This window comes from Sander vitreus, chromosome 12, assembly GCF_031162955.1.
Source record: "Sander vitreus isolate 19-12246 chromosome 12, sanVit1, whole genome shotgun sequence".
NCBI classification, from domain to species: Eukaryota; Metazoa; Chordata; class Actinopteri; order Perciformes; family Percidae; genus Sander; species Sander vitreus.
In genome coordinates, this window is record NC_135866.1 from 18,699,014 (window position 1) to 18,720,736 (window position 21,723).

Consider the following 21,723-nt stretch of genomic DNA (forward strand, 5'->3'; position numbering starts at 1 on the left):
GTTAATGTTAGATATTACTTCATGGTAGGATAATCGAAGGCTGTCATAAGATCCATCACAATATCACTGACTTCTTTTGTAATTTCTAGGCCTACCTTAAATAAATATATGGCTGGCAGACACAGGTTCTTACATGGCCTGGGTTAACTGCACTACTTTACCTCAACCTTATTCTCCACAGCTGCTCCAAATAAACGCCAATAGAGTCACAAGGAGGGGATACCTCCGCCTGTCTTCTCTACTCACAGGCTGGGCTCACAAGCGCCCTCTACCGGGCAGATAGCGCGCACACAGCTGCTGCTCTCTTGGAGCTGCCGGACCACTCAATCCGCGCGTAATTCCGGAATCAGGACTCACTCACACATTCCTCCTCTAAGTGTGGAGCAAGCCCGGCAAGGAGCAGCCGTGTCTGCGACAGTGTCCTCTCACACCCCGACAGCACGCCAAGGGACGGAGGACAGGGAGAAGACACTTTATATGTAACACTCCTAAAAGTATAGGTAGGGTTCAAGTTGCATTAAAGAAAGAAGAGTTGCCAGTTAACCCCGCGGCTGGGGGTTAACGCTACGACGGCGCTGTCGACATGGATAAAGTTATCAATTGCTTGTTGGCTGCAATAGCCCTGCTGTTGTCCGCACGAGGGGAAGTTTTTAAAGGTAAGGAGGATTACCTGGAAATGTTTGCACGTACAGAACATATGCGCAGTCCTGTTTGTATGGCACAGTAGGGGAAACTATATTGTCTGATAGTTTACTCGCAATGTTAAGGCTCTAACTCATTTTTGTGGTGTAAATTCGCTTTAACTAATGCTTGTGGTGTAAATTCGAGCATACTTGTGGCAGCGTGGGAGAAACGTAAGTTATGAGGGTGGCATTCTGTAGACAAAAAAAGCTGCAAACGATTATTTTGCTCACATTTGTCACAATTTGCCGCTACAACACTGGCATTCATCAGTAGTTTGTTCTCACCTTCTGTGCCGCTGTGCGCAACGAGCAGGTGCGCTACGGGGCACTAATTCCGCTGCTTTCAATACCAAGATTTACATGAGCACAAGTTGAATGAGTGTAATGTTTGCGTCTAACTTTATCTTAATAAGTTGCTGTCCAATGTGATTAACCTGAAGGGATTCACGCGCCGAAGGGTCTCTGCATGCGCGCTCTTGGTCGTAAACGGCGAGGCGATAAGCCAAACGAGACCTGTCCACCGTGAACTTAATTTAGGCTATGATGTCCCCCATCGGTTACTGTCACTTTAACTGTCTGAAATGTGAATTATATTGGGGAGTTCGTTTCATCCCAGTTTGTTCATATTAAGTGCAAAAACAATTCAACTTCTATGCATAGGCTAATATCAAGTCCCATATGCCAGCTCTGCTGTAGTATTGTTTTTCATTTCTTTGTTTTCATATTTTTCACTATTACTGCCAAACACTAAATATGGATAGTTCATATAAAACACGTTTTATTTTTGTAGAGCTGTCTGTGTGCAGTCCACATTCAAAACGCTTTTTTTAATTAAATTAACTGGTAGAAACTGTTTTTTTTTCTTTTCTTGAAATATACCTGTTTCCCTTGCATGCACTCTGAGAATAGATGCTTTTGGATGTCTCTGAAAAGTGTTTGTCATATTTCTTTTGGATTGTTTTCTGCAAATGTGATGGATTTTGATGTGATCACTGTTTGACTGATTGTTTACTTCCTCATATAGATACAAACCAGCACTCCTACTCAAGTCTGTTCAAAGCTTTGTGAAGAAAGGAAAAAGTTTAGGGATTAGTAGTCATTTGATTTATTTGAATTACTGAAATAATAGAGCAGACTTTTACCATCAGTGTAATGGCCGTAGATTGCCCAAGGGGACTTGTCTGTCTGTTTTAGCCCCTAAAGGGGTCATTTCTGTCGCCACAATATCATTATCTATGTGGCAAAAAGCCACATTAGCCTATATTTATGCCAATCGATATAGAGACAATAATGTCCATTCAAGGGTGATCCATACTGCCAATACAATTTAAACTTGCATTTCAAACCTTATAAAAAAAATGGCCCCATATCTGAATGGGTCTGATTTTATATCCTGCTTAGACTCTGAGGGAGCGGTGTGTGAGGTGAAGTTATGTGATGTGTAGCTTCAGTATTAGCTGGATGCCGTGGGATTAAACAGACAACTGATGCATTTTTTGGAGAGCCTGTTGGGGGCAGCATGGTACACATATAATAAGATAACCAGATGAAGTCAAGGTGCTCCGAGTGGAGGACCACGAGTCAGACATTCAGAATTCAGAAGCACTTTGGAAACTATTTGTCTCAAAATTTCAATTTGATCGCAACTCTGATTTAACAAAAACAACTTAGCTGCTAAACTAATTACATTTGTGTTTCATTTGTGTCCCCACATTCTTCAAACTGATCCTATTCATATCGGGGATTTTTTTATTTATTTTTTTTTTAAACAGAGGAGAACTAGCATATTCAGAGAGACCTACAGAATAAGTATTGAAAGGTTTTATGATAAACAGTTTTTATCAATCAGGCAGTATGAACGCCATGGGTCAATTTAGTGCCTGAGAACTCTCTTACCCTGCAGCTCAAAGTATTCAGTCCATTTTTGTGTCAGTTTCATCAGTCTTGCCCGCTGGCAGCCTTTAGGACTGGGAGATTTATTGGAGTGGGCTGCACTGTAGGGCTCCCAGTGGTCCCAAAACTCTGTGTGTGTAAACCGGGAGGAAATCAATTGGATGTGTGTTGCTCTCTCTGGCTAGGTGACGGATTAGCCACACACGGATGGAGTGGTAGAGGCTAAGTGTGTGTGCATGTGGCCCGAGATATTTGTTATGGAGAGTTTGATAACAGCTGCATGTGATAATTAGATCACTGAGGTAACCAGAGTACCAGTCTACTTCAGTGCACATCAGCGCCTTGTGACTGTGCAGCCACAATTCGATCACAGAGAAACGGTCCTTTGGAGGTCTTTTAATTTACCCATAAAAAATCATCAGGATCACACTATCAGTTTCATTTCCTTCCTTTGTGAACTTGTTTATGCACCTGCATATCTGCTCTCAGTGGCATGGTAGAGATGAACTGCTCTTTCTCTCCTCTCCCTGTTGCATTCACAGTGCCCACTCGATGCTCTATGTTCAGAGAGAAAGCAAAAAAAAAACAAGACTATAAATCACTTGTTGTGTATATCCAGTGCTTCTGTTTTCTACATTATGAGGACTTTTTTTTTTTCTAGAAGGTCTGGCCTTTGATATCTATACTCTGTCTTTTGACCGAGCACATTAAATTCCAGCGAGCTGTGCGCTTTATGTTTACCACCTTTTCCAGCAGCCATAAAACCTGCCTTGTTTTCTGATAGGGGTGAGCCGTGTGTTGAGAATAATGCCCCATGCTTGGAGTGTAGAGCTGTAGTTTGTCATTGTAGAGTGACTGCTGCTGATAGCGTCCTGGTTGACCGATCCTGATTGCCATCCAAGCTGTGACTAAGAAGTGAAACAACACATTGGCTGCTTGGGAAGATAACAGCACTTCATTTGAAGTCTGGCAATAATTTAGATTCACTCATGAAATGTTTTCATTTTTCTGCTTTTTTTTTTTTTTACTCCCAGCTGACTCAGATTTAATAGAGACTTTTCAGAAAGGTGTCCTGAAGGGTGGCAGTTTCCTTTGTGTGAGCCAGTGGAGAATGAAATTAAATATGCAGTGTTTTTTTTAAATTTATTTTAATTTTTTTCTCTCTCGATGGCTTCAACCGATGTTGGAGGAGGGGGGGAAAAAAGCTCCATGGTGAGGAAAGTGAGGTGTCCACATTCTTCTGTAACTTTGCTTTTCAGACACTTTTATTATGATGATAATGAAGGCGGTGGAAACGCATGGATTTACTGAAGTTGTTCAAACACGGCGGGTACATGTGAATTCCTAGAAAAGGGTCTGCTGAGGGCTGTCTAAGGATTGATCATAGCTGGTACATACAGGGAGTGGGGCATCTGATTTTAACATGTCTTGGTAGAGGACTTCAGTACCCTATTTTACATACTATGTGGCCTGTCAATATCTGTGCATCTTAGTTTTACACCCAATAACAAACAACATTGCAACACCTCAAGGAAACTTACACCCGAAAACACTAAAGCAAAACAGCTGTCAGTAATGCATGTTGCATTGGTGCATTTTGTTTTTTGAGGTTACATTTTTTTTAATGCAACATGATATCACATCAAGATATTTCCAGACCATTCACATTGCAGAAAAATCTACAATCTGAAGCATCAGCAGCACACTTCCGAAACTGATGTCTTTCAAAATCAAAGATCAGGGACAAAGAAGAGAAATCCTTCATATAAGAGGAAAGTATCTAATAATTTGCTATCCTTGTTAGACTTATTATATCAGAATAACAAAACATGTTGCATTAGGAGCGAAAGGCACACAGCTTGATGCATTATTCAGCTTTGTTTGAATGGGAAAGGTCAGCATCTGTTCTCTGGAAGTTGCCATGAGGCATTCTTGGAAATGTAGGAAATCAATAACTGAAGTAGCAGCAGATAAGGGAGGTTGAGGAAAAGCCGACACACCAGAAATAATAAACATTCCATCACAAAATAAATACAGAAAAATAACATGATTGCATAGCAGTGCAAGAGTAACCAGGGGTGGAATTGTCCATTAGTTTAGACAGCAGGTAACAAAACAAGTGCGGAGATTGAATCGGGCAGGAATCTGTCCTGTAGAAAGTTTTATAATTGACACAGTTTGACTGTTTAAATTGGACATTAGCCAATTTGTTAGGTGTCTGGGTTACACAACTCTGTTCACATAGGACACATTAGTAGTTCCTAGTTTGTTTTTCAGGTAATGTCTTGTTCTTGTTTTTCACTTTATAAATTGAGTATTTAACTTCTATACTAAAAAGTGGTATTATAGGTTTGCTTAAGAAGGCAACGGAGAGTGCAGTGTTTGCACAGTGACATATTTTTTGTTATCTCTGTACTCAAGCACATGGGATTAAAATGACTATGAAGTTGTCCTGACTCTCAGCTTTAATTTGGAGGCGTTCAAATCTTCATCAGATAAACGGTGCACAAAGTGCCTCCCTTTTGTAATATGTAAATCCCAATTTTGGGGCGCAGAAAGCAATTGGCTAGTTAGCTAATTAGCTGCTCAGCTGCAGAGCAGCAGGTAAACTCACTTGCAAATACATACTTTGGTCCGGTTAGATGCTGGTGGCCCTTACTTTTTAAGACCACTAACAACACGCTGTCTGCCCATGACAGGTAGTAGGGGTGTAAGAAAAAATAGATTTTCAAAAACGCAGTATCGATTTTTACTTTTTATGTGAAACAGTGGTTCATGTTTATGTTGCGTTTAAACCCCCTACCGCTAGATGGCTATGTTAAGATGCACCACTAGTGTCCTTGCCTAACAGTGCCTAGCAGTGCCTGACTTTTTGCTAGAAGCTAACACTGTAGCTATGGCTGAACTTTGGCCTACTTTAGCATATAAAAAGTTGCTCACTAAGAACCTGTGAACCACAATCCCAAACTGGCAGTTTGATTTTCTGTGTATTGAATTGTTTGCCTAAAGTAAACTTCTTTTGAGTTTTATGCACATCATGTCTTTTTTTTTCAAATATTAGTTTTTCTAAAATTATATTTAAAAAAAAAAAAATCCCAATATATCGCCTTACGCACAGTATCAAAATATATTGCAATATATTGAATCGTGACCCATGTATCGTGATACGTATCGTATCGCCAGATTCTTGCCAATACACAGCCCTAACGGGTAGGCTACAGTGCACGATTGTTTACTTTGCTGTCCATCAATCCCAGACACCAACACACTCCTCCAGCTGGCTCACACAAAAAGGAGCATTTCTGATATTTTCCATTTTTCCTTCCTTTTTAATGATATAAAACTATTAGTCTTGCATTGCCATACCTATCTCCACAGCGCTGCAGAGGAAAGTCTGGCTAGTCCACACAACAAGACGGGATAGGAGAAAAACATGCTCTGGTTTGTTGGCAGACCAATCACAATCGTCTTAGGCGGCGCTAAGCACCGGATGCACGTATGGTGCCTCTTCAATATAGCCTTGGGAAGGAACTTGTTTTGGTGGAACGTGCACATACTGTAGGGAGGTGACCTCTGGAATTAAAATGGCTGATGAGTGTGTGATGACAATTTAAAAAGAATCCGAATAGACCAGAGTTAAGTTAATTCCAACACTAAGAAAGCACTTGCGAAAAGGGATGTCTAAAGGGGATTTTAGTTGGACTTTAATGTAACTCTTTTCCTTGCTCTAAGAGTGCCTGAATTTCTGTTGTCATATCTTATTTTTTGGTAGTGAATTTCCATCGGCTGACACTCGGGTCTTCAGTGAGTGAAACGCATGATAATTTGGACCGAGTCAGATGACTGACCTGGGCGGTCAAGAACATTCCACTGTTGACCACAAATAGCTCGTTGTGAGCTTTAACTGTATGTTTAAGATCATGATTCCTACACTGTTCACCAAAAATGAATGTGAAATTAAAGCTTAATTAAGGATTAAAGCTGAAAGCACTTAAATAAAAACTGAAATAAAACAATGACTTTGAGGTTAAAGTGTGGGAGCATAGAGCCAAAACAACAACAAACATGTGACAGTCCATATACTAAAGTATGGTAATTGGTTAAGTGCTGGCCTATTGCGGGCACTTTTCTGCAAAAGAAAGTGAGTCAAATCTTTGAACGCAAAGTCTACCAATATGGTTCATCATCTTCCTATCCCTGGAGTGCCACTCCACATTCAATCATTAGCTGTTGATTTGCAAGTGATTTTATTTACATTCTCGAGAGGCAGTTATAGTTTGAAGTTCGTTCTCGAGGCGGCTGATGTGGCTATGTTATCTGGGAGCTCTGCAGCGGAATGATAATTGGCCTTGAGATGTGACTGTGTGAAGGATGCTGGACAAACAGAGATGCTCTAATTATACACAGCTCCTTCTTCAAATGAAGAGGATAAAAGCTAATGAATCACACACAGGCCAGTGCAGGGGCTGCCTAATGAAGAGAGAGTGAGAGACAGAGAGGGGAGTGTTTGCAAGCGAGAGGAAGTGTTTGTGTGTTGGGCATGCTCGAACAATTCTGTGATCTCATCACCATGTCTAAAAAAAATTAAAGACTTGGTAGAAAAACAACTTACTATGCAGCGGATCATGTTTACCGAAGTTTTCATTTGTTGTAGGTGACTTGGAGAGTCCAGGCACGTAGGGAAATTTCACTAATTAATGCTCCAAGGGTCTCAATTGTTATTAATGTTGATGAGAAGGAGGAGGGGAATGGGGGAGGAGTAGGAGAAGCAGTTTTAAATCAGGACATTACAGTGTGTCTCCTCAATTAATTGTTAGGCTTCATAGATGCGTACCATGGGTGGATGTCAGCTCAAGTTTATTCAAAATGGAGGTGTTTGACAATTGTTCACTCCTGCTATCTTTGGAATTAAATCTATATCAGTGACCAATGATGTGGCAGTTGCACCGATAGTTTTACAGATTGAATTGACCCAGACCCTGGTACATTCCTCACTTATCTTCAAAACCTGCTGTTCAATCAGCTGGTTTCTATTTAGCATTGTCGCCTATAACCTGGGGGTTATTATGTGGACTGAAATTCTGATAGAGCACACTTTGATATTTGGTTCAGGTGAGCATATAGCCTTGACCTGAAACGTGAAGCTTTAATTTCAAGTCTGTCAAATAAAACTCCCGCCACCGCTTTGACGCCAGAATCACATAGCTGAAAAGATGCAAAGTTTCGTAAGCAAATTCATGAATAACTCAAGTTGCCTCCTTCACGGGACAAGTGCACTTGCTAACTTGGAGGAGACTCTGTTTAATGCCAAAAAGCTGTCCACGTAAGCTGCTGCTCCTCACACAATTGGTGCTAGTGTAGGTGGTTGCAGTTAGAGGAGGTGGTGGCGGCTGTTACTGCTGTTTCACCTTGTCTCCTGTTATTTATTAGGCTTCTGTCAAGGCTCAGGCAGTAGGCAGGTGTATATCCCTCCTCCTCCTCCTCTACCCATCCAGGCCTTATGAGTATAACCGGGGGCAAAATTCTCCATTACTGTCAGTCTGAATCTGTTGCCGTCACATTAGCGCACGTCATGCAGTCATTAATGCATTAGGCCGTGTTTGAGTGCCAGTTATTTGCATTGGCTTTTACACTACTCTATTTGCCCTTGTGCTAAAAGCTGCCTTGGCTGAACCTATTGACCATTTAACTGTTCAATAATGAAGCGATCCCTGAGGAAGAATTAGGCCTCAGTGGTCCTGTTGAATTATGGTTATTAGGACGTGAAAAACCCCCATTAGCTATCATATGTTTTCATGACCTTTTGAGAGGGACATGTAGCAAAATATTATTTACCTACAGTATGTTTTTAATGCAGCTGTATCCCCCCTGGCATATGATCTCACCACCAACAGTCGAGAACACGATTATCCACCCTTGTCCTCCACTTCTTCCTCCCAAAGCAGAATGTACCTGATTATACTCCTATCGGTCACACTCTGGTGCCTATTTGGAGGCTGTTATCTGTTTGTGGTGGAGACTCCTCGGGGAAGCATACAGACGATAAGAGACTGTTGTTCTGTAAACAGCCCTCTGACCTCCTCAGGCTGGGCTTGGCTCCTTTTCAAATGGGTCTCTTTTGTATTGGCCCTAAGCGCAAACCTCCGTGTGACTGATTCCCCGGGGGGAGGTTTAATGGCATTACTGTACGTTCCGGACAGCGCAGGGTGGTCACTCCGGAGCTGTCAAAGCCTGAGGGGGGTGTCCATGCCTTCAGAAGCAGAGGTAGTGAGGGAGAATGAGATGGTTGGAACGATGTTGCAGAAAAGATGCACTGTTGTCTGTTGCTGAACATTCGGAAAATGAGGGCGATAATGTGAATGACCAACGTATGCCCCTAAATTGGAAGTAGCTTGTGGAAACTGAATAATCTGGCGAAATAGTGTTGTTTTCATTTTTTTATGTCAATCACCATTTTTGTTTTTAACCATGTGGCAAACCTCTTATCACAACATAAATTATATTTTCACTTGTGCTTGTCCCTGTGACAGTCTGTTAACTCACAGAAATCTGACATGAGACAAGTGCATAGCTCATCTGGGGACAACTTGGCTAACTGCTGGACTGGACGTCCACTATCAAAGTCCATCAGTCAGATCAGCTGGCTCCATCGATGTCCGCTTAGTTTTGAACATGTTCCTTGTCTAATTTGCCAGTGTGCTTGAGCAAACAATGCATTGAAAATCAGTAGCCATGAGCTGTACTGCAGCGATCTGTTGTACTAAATCACTTTGGTGTTAAACACTTCATTGAAATGACTGTTGAGACACAGCTGCAGGGCCCGTGTTTAAGACAAAGCACACACCAAACAATAACTGGAAAAGATGATGCTTGGCTTGAAGCTTGATTCCCACCCTGTAATTAGAGTTTGTCACGCTAAAGAAATTACAGGGCACAGGAGTCATTAGAAGTGTGGGTGCATCTCTGCATTGCAAACGGAAACACATGCTGAAAACACGTTTTTGGAATTATGCACATCCGAATAAACAAACCGGTGAAAATCGGACAAGTTGATTGTAATGATAGTTCGCTGCCGGCCTGGAGGATGAATTCAGTTGGTTGTGATGTCTCAGAGACTTATGGTATCGGGGCAAAAGGAGTAATTAATGTGGAAAGCCTCTAGCATCAGTTGGTTTTTCAGCAACGTTATCATCAGTCTGACTGCCTCAGTGTATCATAACAAATTGCACTCTACTTAAATGAGTTAGAACAGAATTAACTTTTTTTAAATATTTCTTAGAGACATTAAAGTGAAATCTTTCTTTGTTGGATTTTTACATCTGAAAGCGGTTTGTCCAGTTGTCTTTCTAAAATGCTCTGAACACAATATGAATATTATTCTGTAGTGTGAATAGCATTACCCACTGCTGAAGCGATGGTTTGATTAAAATGCAAACATATTTTCCCTGTCCTACTAGGCCTATAAACAAGTCCCAAGCCTAACTGAGAATTTCCCTATTGCCATTCCCAGATCTCTAAAATATTCTGAGTGATTCATACCAAAGCATATTTTTTTCCTGTTTTGTCACCACATAGGTTTGTTTAACCAAATCTAAATGTCTCTGTCCATTTTCTTTTGTTTTGCTTATCATGGTTTTGGCTGCTGTACTCCTAATTTGCCATTTTCTTCCTACAAATTGTTGTTAATAGTTAGAATTAGTAGCTTTCACTTGCTGACGGTTAGCGTGATGCTAGCTAATATAAACAAATGAAAGGGGGCCTTTAACTAGACTACTAAACCTAGACATTTCTTTGTGTACTTCTATTGCTAGTCATGGCATTGGCTGCTGACTGTACTCCTTTTTACTTCATTTTAATTTACTAATTTATCTGACAAGTTTTGTAAATGGTTAGTTATGCATTCAGGAAAGAGAACCTGCTAGCTGCCAGTTGTTGTTAGCTAAGCAAAACACACAAAAGAGCCTTTAATAACTAAACTTAAACACTACTTTGTCTACTTTTCTTATTCAGATTTTAATTTGCCATTTTTTTCCTATCTACCTATTTGTGTAAATGGTTAGAATTGGTATCCTGGATACTTACCATAACTCTGTAACTGTAACCTAACTTAGTGTAATATTCAGATGGCCTCCAATTTAACATGACATTTGTACCTGCCACAGGTAATTTCGCAGAGCTGTGATTGAATTGTCCCTTTCCAACGCACAAAACAGCCATTATGTGGCTGTCAAGTACTATAGCTGTGAAGATCTGATTTCAAGACGTAAAGCCATTTTAAGGCTGGCTTGTTTGTCCTGAGTTGGCTGTATTTGTAGCATATGATCACCGCCAAATGATGATGATTCTAGCTGGCTAGATGTTTTTATTTTATTTTTTTAGAGCAAATGAGTGTGAGGTCTTGGACATGTGTCAGATTTTCTCAGTCTCTGCAAACAAGTTGACCTTTTATCAGCAATTAAAAAAAAAAAAATCAGTGTCTCACATTTCTCAGTTATTTTGTCATAGGTATATATTACATGTAATTTAACAGATTGTTTGTATACCTCTTGACAGCAGGCACTGTTTTCAGAGTACACTCTGTTCACATTTGTTGAAGCAAAATTTTATAATTTCAGTGCCAGATCTTATATTCATCCTACTCATGTCCATGTCAGCCTCATGACTTCAATTAAATAATGTATTAATTAAACCATGTTTACAGTCAATAATGGCACAATATGTAAGGTATTTTTCTTGTTGTACTTTAATCAAATTGAGACTGACAATAGTGGACATGAATGCCACTGCATACGGTTTCTTTTGAGCAAACCGTAGGGAGAACTTTATTGCACGTATGAACGTGAGCAGAATTAAGTGTTAATATCTGTGAATTTTTGATATGACACCCATGCCTCCCTTGGACAGGCCAGTGTTGCTCCACAGCCTTATTTAGTCGCCGGGAAGTTGCAGCAGCATCAACCAGTGCAGATTAGGATTTCAGTGGCCTGGTGAGGCAGAGGCACACAGGCTGGGTTCAGAGGATGAATAATTCACTCACATGAGCGCAGTCTTCTCGTCGTGAGTCTAATATTCAACAGCACCTGTATGTCTGAAAATCTCTCCCCTTCAACCCACCAGGTTACTTTCCCTGGGGAAAACCACCCCGGCATCACCCCAGCTGTGCTTTCTTTAAACTGTCAGAATAGCAGTGCTGTGGCTGCAATGCTGTGCTGGGATGACATGTACTGGGGAAGAATAGTTCAGTGTACAGTAGGCTGCTGTGTGACTGGACATACTGAGAAAAGTGAGCATAATTAGGGCTGAGTATCAAACCTCAATACTTGTTTTGTGTTTAGGTCACGGAGCTTTGTAAACAATTGGGTACTGAGCTGCCATTTAGTTTCTTTTCAAACGTTACTTATTCTTTGATCACATATTTCCTGATTTAAATCAACATTTTGCCAGATGAGAAAACGATCACACCACAATGTCCATTTAGTAGCTGTTCGGTAGCATTTGATTACATCATATGTTCTTTGTCAGCAGATTTTTGCGTAGCTGTCATTGAATTTTAGATGTTCAAATTTCCGTTTTTTTCATTAGCCCTTTTAAGGACTTCTCGTCCATGTTAACTTATTATAAAATTTAGGCAAAGTTCACGTACAACTGTTTTTCATTTTGGTATTGTACCAACACTGGTGTCATTGGCTACACTGCTTCTGATCAACTCCAGAGTTTTCAAATATCGTTTTTTCTATTGCGTTTTGTAGTCATATTTTTATATCATTGGTATATGCATAACAATGGCATAGCTGCCATGACTTTAGTTTGAGATCAACAAGCTGAATTTTCTTGCAGTTTTCCCCTCCTCTTCCTATCATTCTACATTTAATCATTCAGCCTTCATTTCTATAATTGTCTGAACAAATTATCTGCTGCGTCCAAGCATGCGTGTGTAGGTGTTTGTGCACATAAATCCATGTGTGTTGTTGCACATAGCCAGTGTTGGTATCTTTTGTCTGTGCGCCATGTGTGTGCTGTAGTTTCCTCTTCGTCCCTGTGTGTCAGGTAGCGGACCCATCTCAGGCTTATCAGGGATGTGACAGAAGACGGCAGGCAGCAGCAGCGAGGCCTTAATGAAACCTGGGCCCTGGCTAATTTGTGACACCGTAGCGTGAGGGAATGAGAGAGGCAGTAACCAGACTGGCAGGACGAAAGGAGAGGACAGTGGGTCCGGCTCTCACACCATTAAATTAAGCCTGTCATGCTCATTTGTAGAACACACAGAAGGAGGGAACACCTACACTGTTCTTATCAAAATCCTGCAAATGCAAAAGTCCCCGCTGGTCGACCAAAGATAGTCCCTGTAACCGCATTTTCTACTCAGCTGAGTTTTCCTTTTCAATTTTCTCCTTTTCATATTACCTTGGCAAGTCTTTCTCTCTCACTTTCTAAGAGTGAGGTTTGGCTAAGCCTGGCAAACCAGATGTACGGTGCGGGTATAAATCCTTCCTTTATCTCTATATTTTGCAAGAACACCGCTGCTGCATTCAGGGCTTCCAGGATGAACTTTGGCCCCTTTTCGTTTTGGTGCTTGGTTTTTATCATGAATCAACATGTATTTAAATAACATAACCAAGTGAGTTGTATAGGCCTTTTAAAGTGAGACTTTTAGAAGAAATAATTAAAAAGAATAAAAAGTTAAATTCATAATCCGAATGCACACTTACTTAATTTAATACACTCAGGGGTTTTTCCAGCTACAGCCTTATTTAGACTTGTATTGCCAATAGCGTATGGTGGCTAATGCTACTTAAACAAGCTCAAATTCGCAATAGCTGTGACCACGTACGCGCATGTATCCACACGTTCATGCATTTACACTCCGTAACACTTGACCTCCATGCCACATTTTTGCCTGCAAGGGTAAATGCTGTCGACCCACTAACCCACTGACTGACTGACTGACCAACAGAGCAAGCTATAGAGCTCCTGGTCGCAGCTAGGAATTACTGCCAAAGAAATTCTACAGAAACATTTGTAATGGCTTTCTGTCGATTATCAAGAATGACAAACCCTGCAAAAATGTCACACACATATCACGGATATCTATCTGCACACTATGACACCACTTGGTGTGAGTGAGTTAATGAGTCTTTTGTACTATAGTTTGGGTTAACCAAACCTTTAGGCTTGCACTGGATGGCAGTGCCCGAGGTTGTCGGTAGTTCTTCCTGCCTTGCCCTGGGCTGGCGGTCTGACCCTCCTGCCTCCTGGCTTCCTTATGTCCACCAGAGCTTGAGGGCTCCTTCCGGGGTGTCAGAGCTGACCTTTCTCTGTTGGTAGGAGTGATAATGTACAGACGGAGTCTATCTGTAACGCCCCCAGCTGTGTTTATGCCTCCCAATGTTCTGTTTGAGCAATAGCAAATGAGGTGCAGTATGAGTTGCGATGCTCAGCTGGTCTCATACTGATACTGATGGACCCTACATGCCCCATTTATTTCTAGCACCAATCATTATCTGTCATTGAAATTTAGAATTATACAAGCCATTTAAAAGTTCACGTGAAAAATGACACACTGTAACATATAGCCAGCATTTCATTAAGTTAAAGAACTTTGTAAAGAAGCGATTGCTTCGCAGCTTAGGAAAGATTAATCCAGAGACTAAAAGGTGTTCAAATCCCTGTGTCTCCTCTATCTTCACTGGTTCACATCTGAGGCTAAGCTTGCTTGTCCCATAAGATCGTGATGAAAGCGCTGGGTGCTTTGACCATGTTGTTTTAGACCCGTACATGTAATGACCTGATCAAACATCCTCTGTGCTCATGGGCTGAAAAACACCACAACAAATCAGATTTCCTTCTACTTCACTTCTCTGACAGATCTAGCCCAAGTCTGTGATCTGGCTGTGCTCGACTACATGAGGAGATCAAAGAAGGCGAAAACATTTACATAAAAGATTATGTATGAGTTGTAATTAGGGCCTCCTCTGCAGTGACAACAGAAAAAAACTGTGATTTTTGGCTGGAAGATGAAACGAAGGTGGGGTGATAGTCACATTTTTAATTGAAGAAATCCCCAAAGATTGTCCATCTTTTCTAGGAGCACCTTTATCAAAAAAAAGATAGATTAGGATTAGTCCTATTAATTTTTGTTAATGCATTCATGCACATTCAATTTCTCCAAGATAATTACGTGTTTTACTTTGATGGCTCCTAATTTCATATGCCCAAGTGTACTGCTGCAACCCCAGCAGTGCATATGTCTTGAACACACTCAAATCCATCCTATAAAAATGAGGTTATTTCATCCTCCACATTCTATTCAAAAGCATGTGTAGTTGTCGTATTACATTAAGGTACTACACTATGATTTAGAGTGAGTGATGCAAGATTATTGCTGTGGGCAAAAACAGATTTTTGCCACACTCTCGTACAGTGGGAGCCATATTTTTTTTCGCATGTGGAGAATTTTTCTGAAGATGTGTCAATTGGCAAAGCTGTAAGAGAAATGGTTTTAATGTGTCTGTGCAACAGCATGTCATTAGAGGCAATTTCCCTGCCACAAAGAGGGTCAGCAGAGGGGGTCACATTGTTTTGTGTGCTCATTGGACTATTATCTACAATTGTGGAAGACAATTTTTGAAATTTCATTCTAATCGCTATAAGTAGCTTGGAGGTGGAAGTTCATCTCGCATACTTGTAAAAGGGTACTATTTTCAGAAATTAAATGGGACACCCTCGGTTGTGCACACCTTATCTCATACTAATACACTAGCACACACACTATGGAGCAGTGACAGTGGCGAGGCATAGAGGCTTATCCTCCTGTGGGAGGAGCTGACATTTACTCTGAAAATTCACCTTTTGTTTCTCCCTCTGGATTTATGATGTCACTCTTATCTTGATTCCATCACAATTTTTCATTACTGTTGTACTCGGTTAGTGTGTGACTTTTCTGTCATGGCTTGTAAGATTTGCCATGACGAGAGTAAAGATTGAGTTGTCTGAATAGTTTGGTCTTGCATCGCTGATGTTTCTTAAAATGTGCGCAATATGTAATCATCGGGAAGATATGCATTGACATTTTAGATGTGTGCGTTAGGCCTGCATCAAGGCCTGTTGCGATGATGTCAGACTGGATGCCAGACAATCTGCTGGCTGCAGTGGTGGAAGATTCAAACCCTGCGCTTAATTAATGTTTCGCCCGAGTTGCTCCAATTCTGTCAATCCCTAATTCCAGGAGGGATATTATCCTTTGCCTGTTAATACGTTTTTAAACATCTTTTCAATATACTTGGGAATATGTAGATATTTGCTTAATATATTTAATATATCTACTCTATTGCTCTCGTAGGAGATAGTCAACTGCAGCTGTCTTGCTGGCATGGTTTTCCATGGAAAAGGTTCTTAGCTGTACATTCTTGTCCTTACTTATTTGTGTTCAGGAATCCAAAATACTTAATACTTCTTTGGATAAAAGTGGTCTCTAAATCACAGGATGTAGTGTCAACTTTCTTTAGGTTGATAAGTTTTACAGCACATTTGTTGAAAGGCAGAGCCAATCACCTGACCAAGCCTTGGGGTTGTTTAATTTTTGAAATAAATGTCATGTAAAACAGCTCCCACTTTGGGTCCAGAGACAGGCTGAATTCCACCTCAGTGGGCATGCATGATGTTAATGCCCTCTAATATCTGGCAGCGCACACACTCTGATACTAGGTATAATGAGGAAAACACTTGAAATACAGATAATTCCTCCAAACACGCAAGCTCTATTAGACAGATCACATTTTGTTGTTGTGAGGTCTGGAACGAACAAGTAATTTTTGGTGCCAACAAAACAATCACAAATTGACTGGAGATCTCTTAAATGATACCAGGCATGGCAAACAGGCTGCAATAATCCTATATTTTTAGTACCCACTGCTTTCACTGAGAGAAGGAACTGTTCAGTAACACTGTTCAGTTCAATAACATTTTTGCAGACTGCTGTACTGTAACTAAGGGTTCCTTTAACATCTAAAAACAACTTTAGTTAATAAGATGGTAGAATTGGGTTTGTGGTCACTTTAACCATTGGGCGGAAAGTTTAATGTACTGCATTAAAACTGCAGAAGTACGAACAGTGCTTGTACGCGGCTTTAGGTGAACTATGTTCCAGTAGCATTGATTTAGTAAATTCATTCAACTGTATTTACAACATATGACAACCTCTTTTCTTAGACATGTGATTTAGACAAGGGAAAACTCAGGTCGCAAGACATTTAGGCCAAAATCCGGTTAAAAATTAAGCTTTTTAGAAGTCAAAGCTCTATATTGTTTTAAATGCAGTTCAAATGTCTATATTTCAATGTGAAACACGTCAAAACCAAAGGTGGAAAAATAAGCGTTGAACTTTAACTTTTCAACCTAAATCAGCCAGTTTTAAGCTACACTTTTGGACCTATTTGAACCTGTAAATCACAGAGTAAATTCTTACTGTGAAGCTCTTAGTCCTGCCTGTGATATCACCATGGCGGAGAAATCTAGCTGTATTCCACCCGTGTTCCCTGCATGTTCTCCTCACGCTATATGTTGCCATATCCTGAGGACATGGCGTAGGCCTCCGGAGGCAAGGGATCTCCGGCGCAGAGACAGATCTGCGGAGACAGGGAACACTTGGGAAGACGGATACCTCAGCCAGGCGCCTGCTGCCATTTAACAGTCTCGCCCTGCTCTGAACTGACATTTCTGTTTTACCATGTCTCGCCCGACTCGTCGCCCCTGCTCTGCTGCTGTCGGCATAAACTTGTGTACAGAAAAAACATAGGCATCTAGATGTGATTGCGGGGAAGGAAAGCTTATTCCCAAGCACAAACAGAACCTGTAGCCTCACAGTATATGCCTTTGAGTTGTCCTTCTTTTGCAGTCACTCAGACTTTGGATACTGCCAAAAGTGCTATGCAGCCTTGCCCCGAAGGGAGAATAGTAAGCTTGATGAGATCCCTGTGGCAAAGACCAGGTGCTTCTTTTGGAGTCACAGGGGCAGCACAGATCTGCGGTACCATGGGAGGGAGGATTGACATGATAACATAGCCTACTGACTCCCAGCGCCACCCGGCAGCACGACTACACAGCTTAATCCTCTCTCCACGAGGGCAGAGCCGAAACACTCATTCTCTTCCTCGCTCAATCCTCTGTCAAAACAAGGGTTTTTTGTCAGCCATAAAGGGGTGTTGCATCCTTCTCAGTCCCTGCCAACGGAAGCACTATTACTGCCTGCCAATGCCCCAGGAAGAAAAAGAATACCCAATATGCATATTATTCTAAAACTTGCTGTCAGTGCCTGGAATTACTCCGCATGATAGCATAATGAATGTGGTGGCTTGTAGGTTTCTACATAAAGCTGTTTTGCCACTTGGATGAATAATTCATACTAGCCCAGAGGCGATGAATCAACCAGGCAAGAACTAAGAAAATGAACCACCAATTAGTGTTTATTTATGGGCATAGTGTGTTTTACTTTCAATCTTGGTACCAAAATATATATATTTGCAAAGTTCTGGCAACCCCTCTGACCTTGTGAATACAAATGAACAGAAGGGAGGAGAGGAAAAGAGGGCTTGACTGTTGGATGAATCAGATGACCCCCCCATGTCTCCGCTGCCCCCCTCTCTCAGTCGGGTTATTGGACTCTGAGTCCTGTCTCAGCCAGCCTCCAGACATACAGTATCAGAGTCGGCCTCTCAAAGCAGATTGATTTAATCTCTCGGCACATGATATGTAAGGAACTTTGTTGACTGAAGGGAAGTGATGTGAGCTTTTAATGCTGCAACATGTGAGCTAAACCTCTGTCTCCTTGGAGCGTGCAGCCCCCACCTCTACCATTTCCTCTACCTCCCCGGCTGTTCCTATCCCAGCGCACTGGCAGCCTGCCCAGATACATTGGTAGTCGTTAGTTGTCACTGGAACGATGTGACCCGTCGCTCTGATTCGCAGGGACTGTTGTTGAAAGTGATCGTTCCAACCAAGGAGAAGCCCTCGCCACGGATAAATGGACACTGAACAGCATGTGAACAGAAAGATAAAAATGGCAGGAAGAAAATAAACTAGGCTGGATTCTCAACACCAGAATCTTTGGAGTGGTGAGCTTTGCAGAGGAGTTTTCAGAGGAAGATAGACGGATAGTACATCTGTTTTTTATTCCCAAATTTCCATTTATTTGTCCTTACTTTTAAAACAAAAAAAGATTTACATAAAGTTGAGTGCTTCACTCTTGAAACTTGCAAACAGTTGAAAACTCTTAGTTTGTTTCTCAAGGTCAATGATTGGAGAATATATCTCAAGCCAATTCAATAAAAGACACACACATGAGTGAAGGATGGGTTTTATGAGAATCAGACAAGCTGTCGACAGGAGTATAAAGCAAAAAAAAAACAAAACTTCCAGATATTCATGAGGATAACTCTCAAGCGTCTGTGCTCTCCTTTTCTTCCTTTGTAAAGCTTTGATTGTGAGGAAATATGCTGCTGTGGATGTCTCGTCCAAAGCGCTTTTCATGAGCTCCAAATGTGAAGTTTTCAGAGCTGCAATGAGTCAGACATTGTGGTGGCTGGGAGATAAGGGAAGCCAGGTGACAGACAATGTCTCAGCTTCCTCTGACTTGGTGGATAAGCGCTGTTCACGTCAGGCCATTTATTTTGGTTTTTACACAAATAGGTTGAAAATAACTGAGACTAATTTAAAGACTTCTAAGCACAGTTGAGACAATATGCAGCAGACAGAAATGTATAGCATGAACTAATTGGTTTCTTGATCGGTAGCTCCACTGAACTTGAGGTTGTTGAACATGGATTATAAATGTGGATGGAAATATTGAGGCTGCTGGTCTTTGAGTGCCTTGCAGTGCCCCGTTGTGCTGCATTTGGGGTTGTGTTGTCTATATAACAGGTGTGTGAGTATGCACCAGAATACTGTGTAAGCTGTTAGTAACTGCAATTACATGCAGAGTACCCAGTTACTTTAGTAATGAGGTGGCATGGGTGCTCCGCTTTCATTACACCACAAAAAACATGTTTGTTAGGTTAGTGCTTCTGTCAGTGCCCCCTGAAAGGCACTTGCAAAAAAAAGGCATGGGTTCCTATGTGTAGTATGGGTTAAATGCAGAGGACAACTTTTGTTTCTCTGTGTATCCTTAGAATTGACAATAAAGGCACCTTTACCTTTTTTATTTTGGGGTATAGCTCAACATTATTGAGCATCAAAACTTGGTTAGAATAACCTGGTAAAGATCCAGTTCTAAAAACTAAGAGGAAAGTGGGTACAGTTTAATGGATGGCAGCCAAATGTTGTTTCATCACCAACCACAATTTCTTTTAGTTTCTTCAACTGTGAGCTGCTCCTCCATTTCATTTGTGCATAGCATTGTGGTAGAAATATATTCCGGTATTATTCGGGTTTTAGAGGCATTCTTTGGAAATGTATGCAGCGCATTTGGAATATGCGTCTCAATCTGGGTTTTTACCGCAGGCTTATGGTCAGCTCTGTGCGTTGCTATGGTTTCTGTACATAAACCAACCAGCCAACAGTTTGCAAGGCTGCAGACCCGATAAGGAGAAACACAGCTACTTTTAAACATTATCAAAGACTTGGATATCAACAGCTGGTTGACCTCTTCAAGAAGCTGGTTAAAGGAATGAAAGGGGGACTCTGTGTTCGCACGGTCCAACAAGTCCGCCACTGCTGGTAAACTTTGAAAAAATTATATTTTGCACGGTTACATGTAAACCAACTGCAACACGGTAACAGGAATATTAGTGGAATATTCACTTTCATTAGCCATATAAACAACTTAGTCGGAATATCGTCTTTTTCGGAATAAGTGCAAAAAACGGAATATTATGTGCATGTAAACCTAGTCACAGATCTGACCGTGAGCCATAAACAAACAGGCTGTAAACTGGTGCAAACTGCAATAATATTAATATATGCAATTAATAATGATATTGGAATATAAGTGTGCATGTAAACATGCTCAGTGTAGTATGGCTTTTGGGACACAGCGATTGTCATTGTTAGCAAGCTGACATTACCATTTAGGTCAATGTGGCTGTGGGTTTATGCTATTCTGTATGCCTACTAGCTCTTGGCCTCACCTACTTTCTTGGCATCTTCTCTTTGATCCAGCCTTCACTCTTAACTTCTAACACTCGCTATTTATGGAGAATATTTTACACTTTTCCCAGTTTCCCAGTTTAAGGTTGTGTTATGAAGTTTTTCTTGATTTGAATCGAAGGTATAAGGATAGATAGGGTGTCGTATGCTGTACAAATTGTAAAGTATATGAGACCAACTTGTGATGTTAGGTTATATAAATAAAATTGACTTGACTCTACGTTTTTGCTGGTAAACCTTTCTATCAGTGGACAAGACGCTACAGTTTTACGTGAATATTATGGCAACAAGGAGACCCAGTTTCAAAGGCTTGTGTAAACCGCTTAACTCAAATAAGACCTTAACGGCTCTATGGCCCACAGCCAGGTTACTCCGTGCATGTTAGCATAACCACCATGTTGCAGCAGCAGCGTCACCACGACAAATCGCTGTGGATTTCTTGAACGTGGTGATTTAAATAGTTCTAAATGTGGACTTCTTGTGAAACATTCCTCCTGTTTTAGCTGGTTGCTGTCATATCTGGCCTTTCAGTGGAGCTGTAGTAAACTTGTCGACTTATTTTAGTGTCCCTGTGTCATCTTCCATGCTATGGAGATGATGTGATTCTGTAATGAGTCATGAATTACTGTGCTATCATGTCTTCTCCTGAAACTCAAGGGAGGACAGCTCTTGTCACAAGCCATTGTGGTTTGTTCCATCAGACTGATGTCTAAGTGCCAATGTTGTGTTCTCAGCCAGTAATTAGGCATAGCCCTACAACCCCAATAACACAATTATATCTGGGCCTGCTACTTTCCTCCACACCCACAGCAATAATGAATGAACTACAGGTTAAGTGTGTGTGTGTGTGTGTGTGTGTGTGTTAGAAGATGCCCCTTGAAAAGTTTCACATATCTAATTCATTAAGAGCTGAAGCCGGAGGCACAAGCCACAGAAATGATCCAGTACTAAATGTAACGCTTACTTCGCAACTTCTCACCTTAATCATTAGAAAATGAAAGCTTGTGAA

The 21,723-nt window shown here is 41.1% G+C and overlaps 1 protein-coding gene across 2 annotated transcripts in view; it reads left to right on the plus strand.

Annotated features, from left to right (window-relative positions):
• Positions 1-583: 583 nt before the first annotated feature.
• The window catches only part of LOC144527050 (receptor-type tyrosine-protein phosphatase mu), a 158,018-nt gene continuing 136,878 nt past the window's right edge, over positions 584-21,723 (plus strand). For both annotated transcript variants that reach the window (XM_078264892.1, XM_078264893.1), the window contains exon 1: positions 584-656. In XM_078264892.1, coding sequence (XP_078121018.1) covers positions 584-656 — 73 coding nt within the window. The remainder of the gene's footprint in view (positions 657-21,723) is intronic.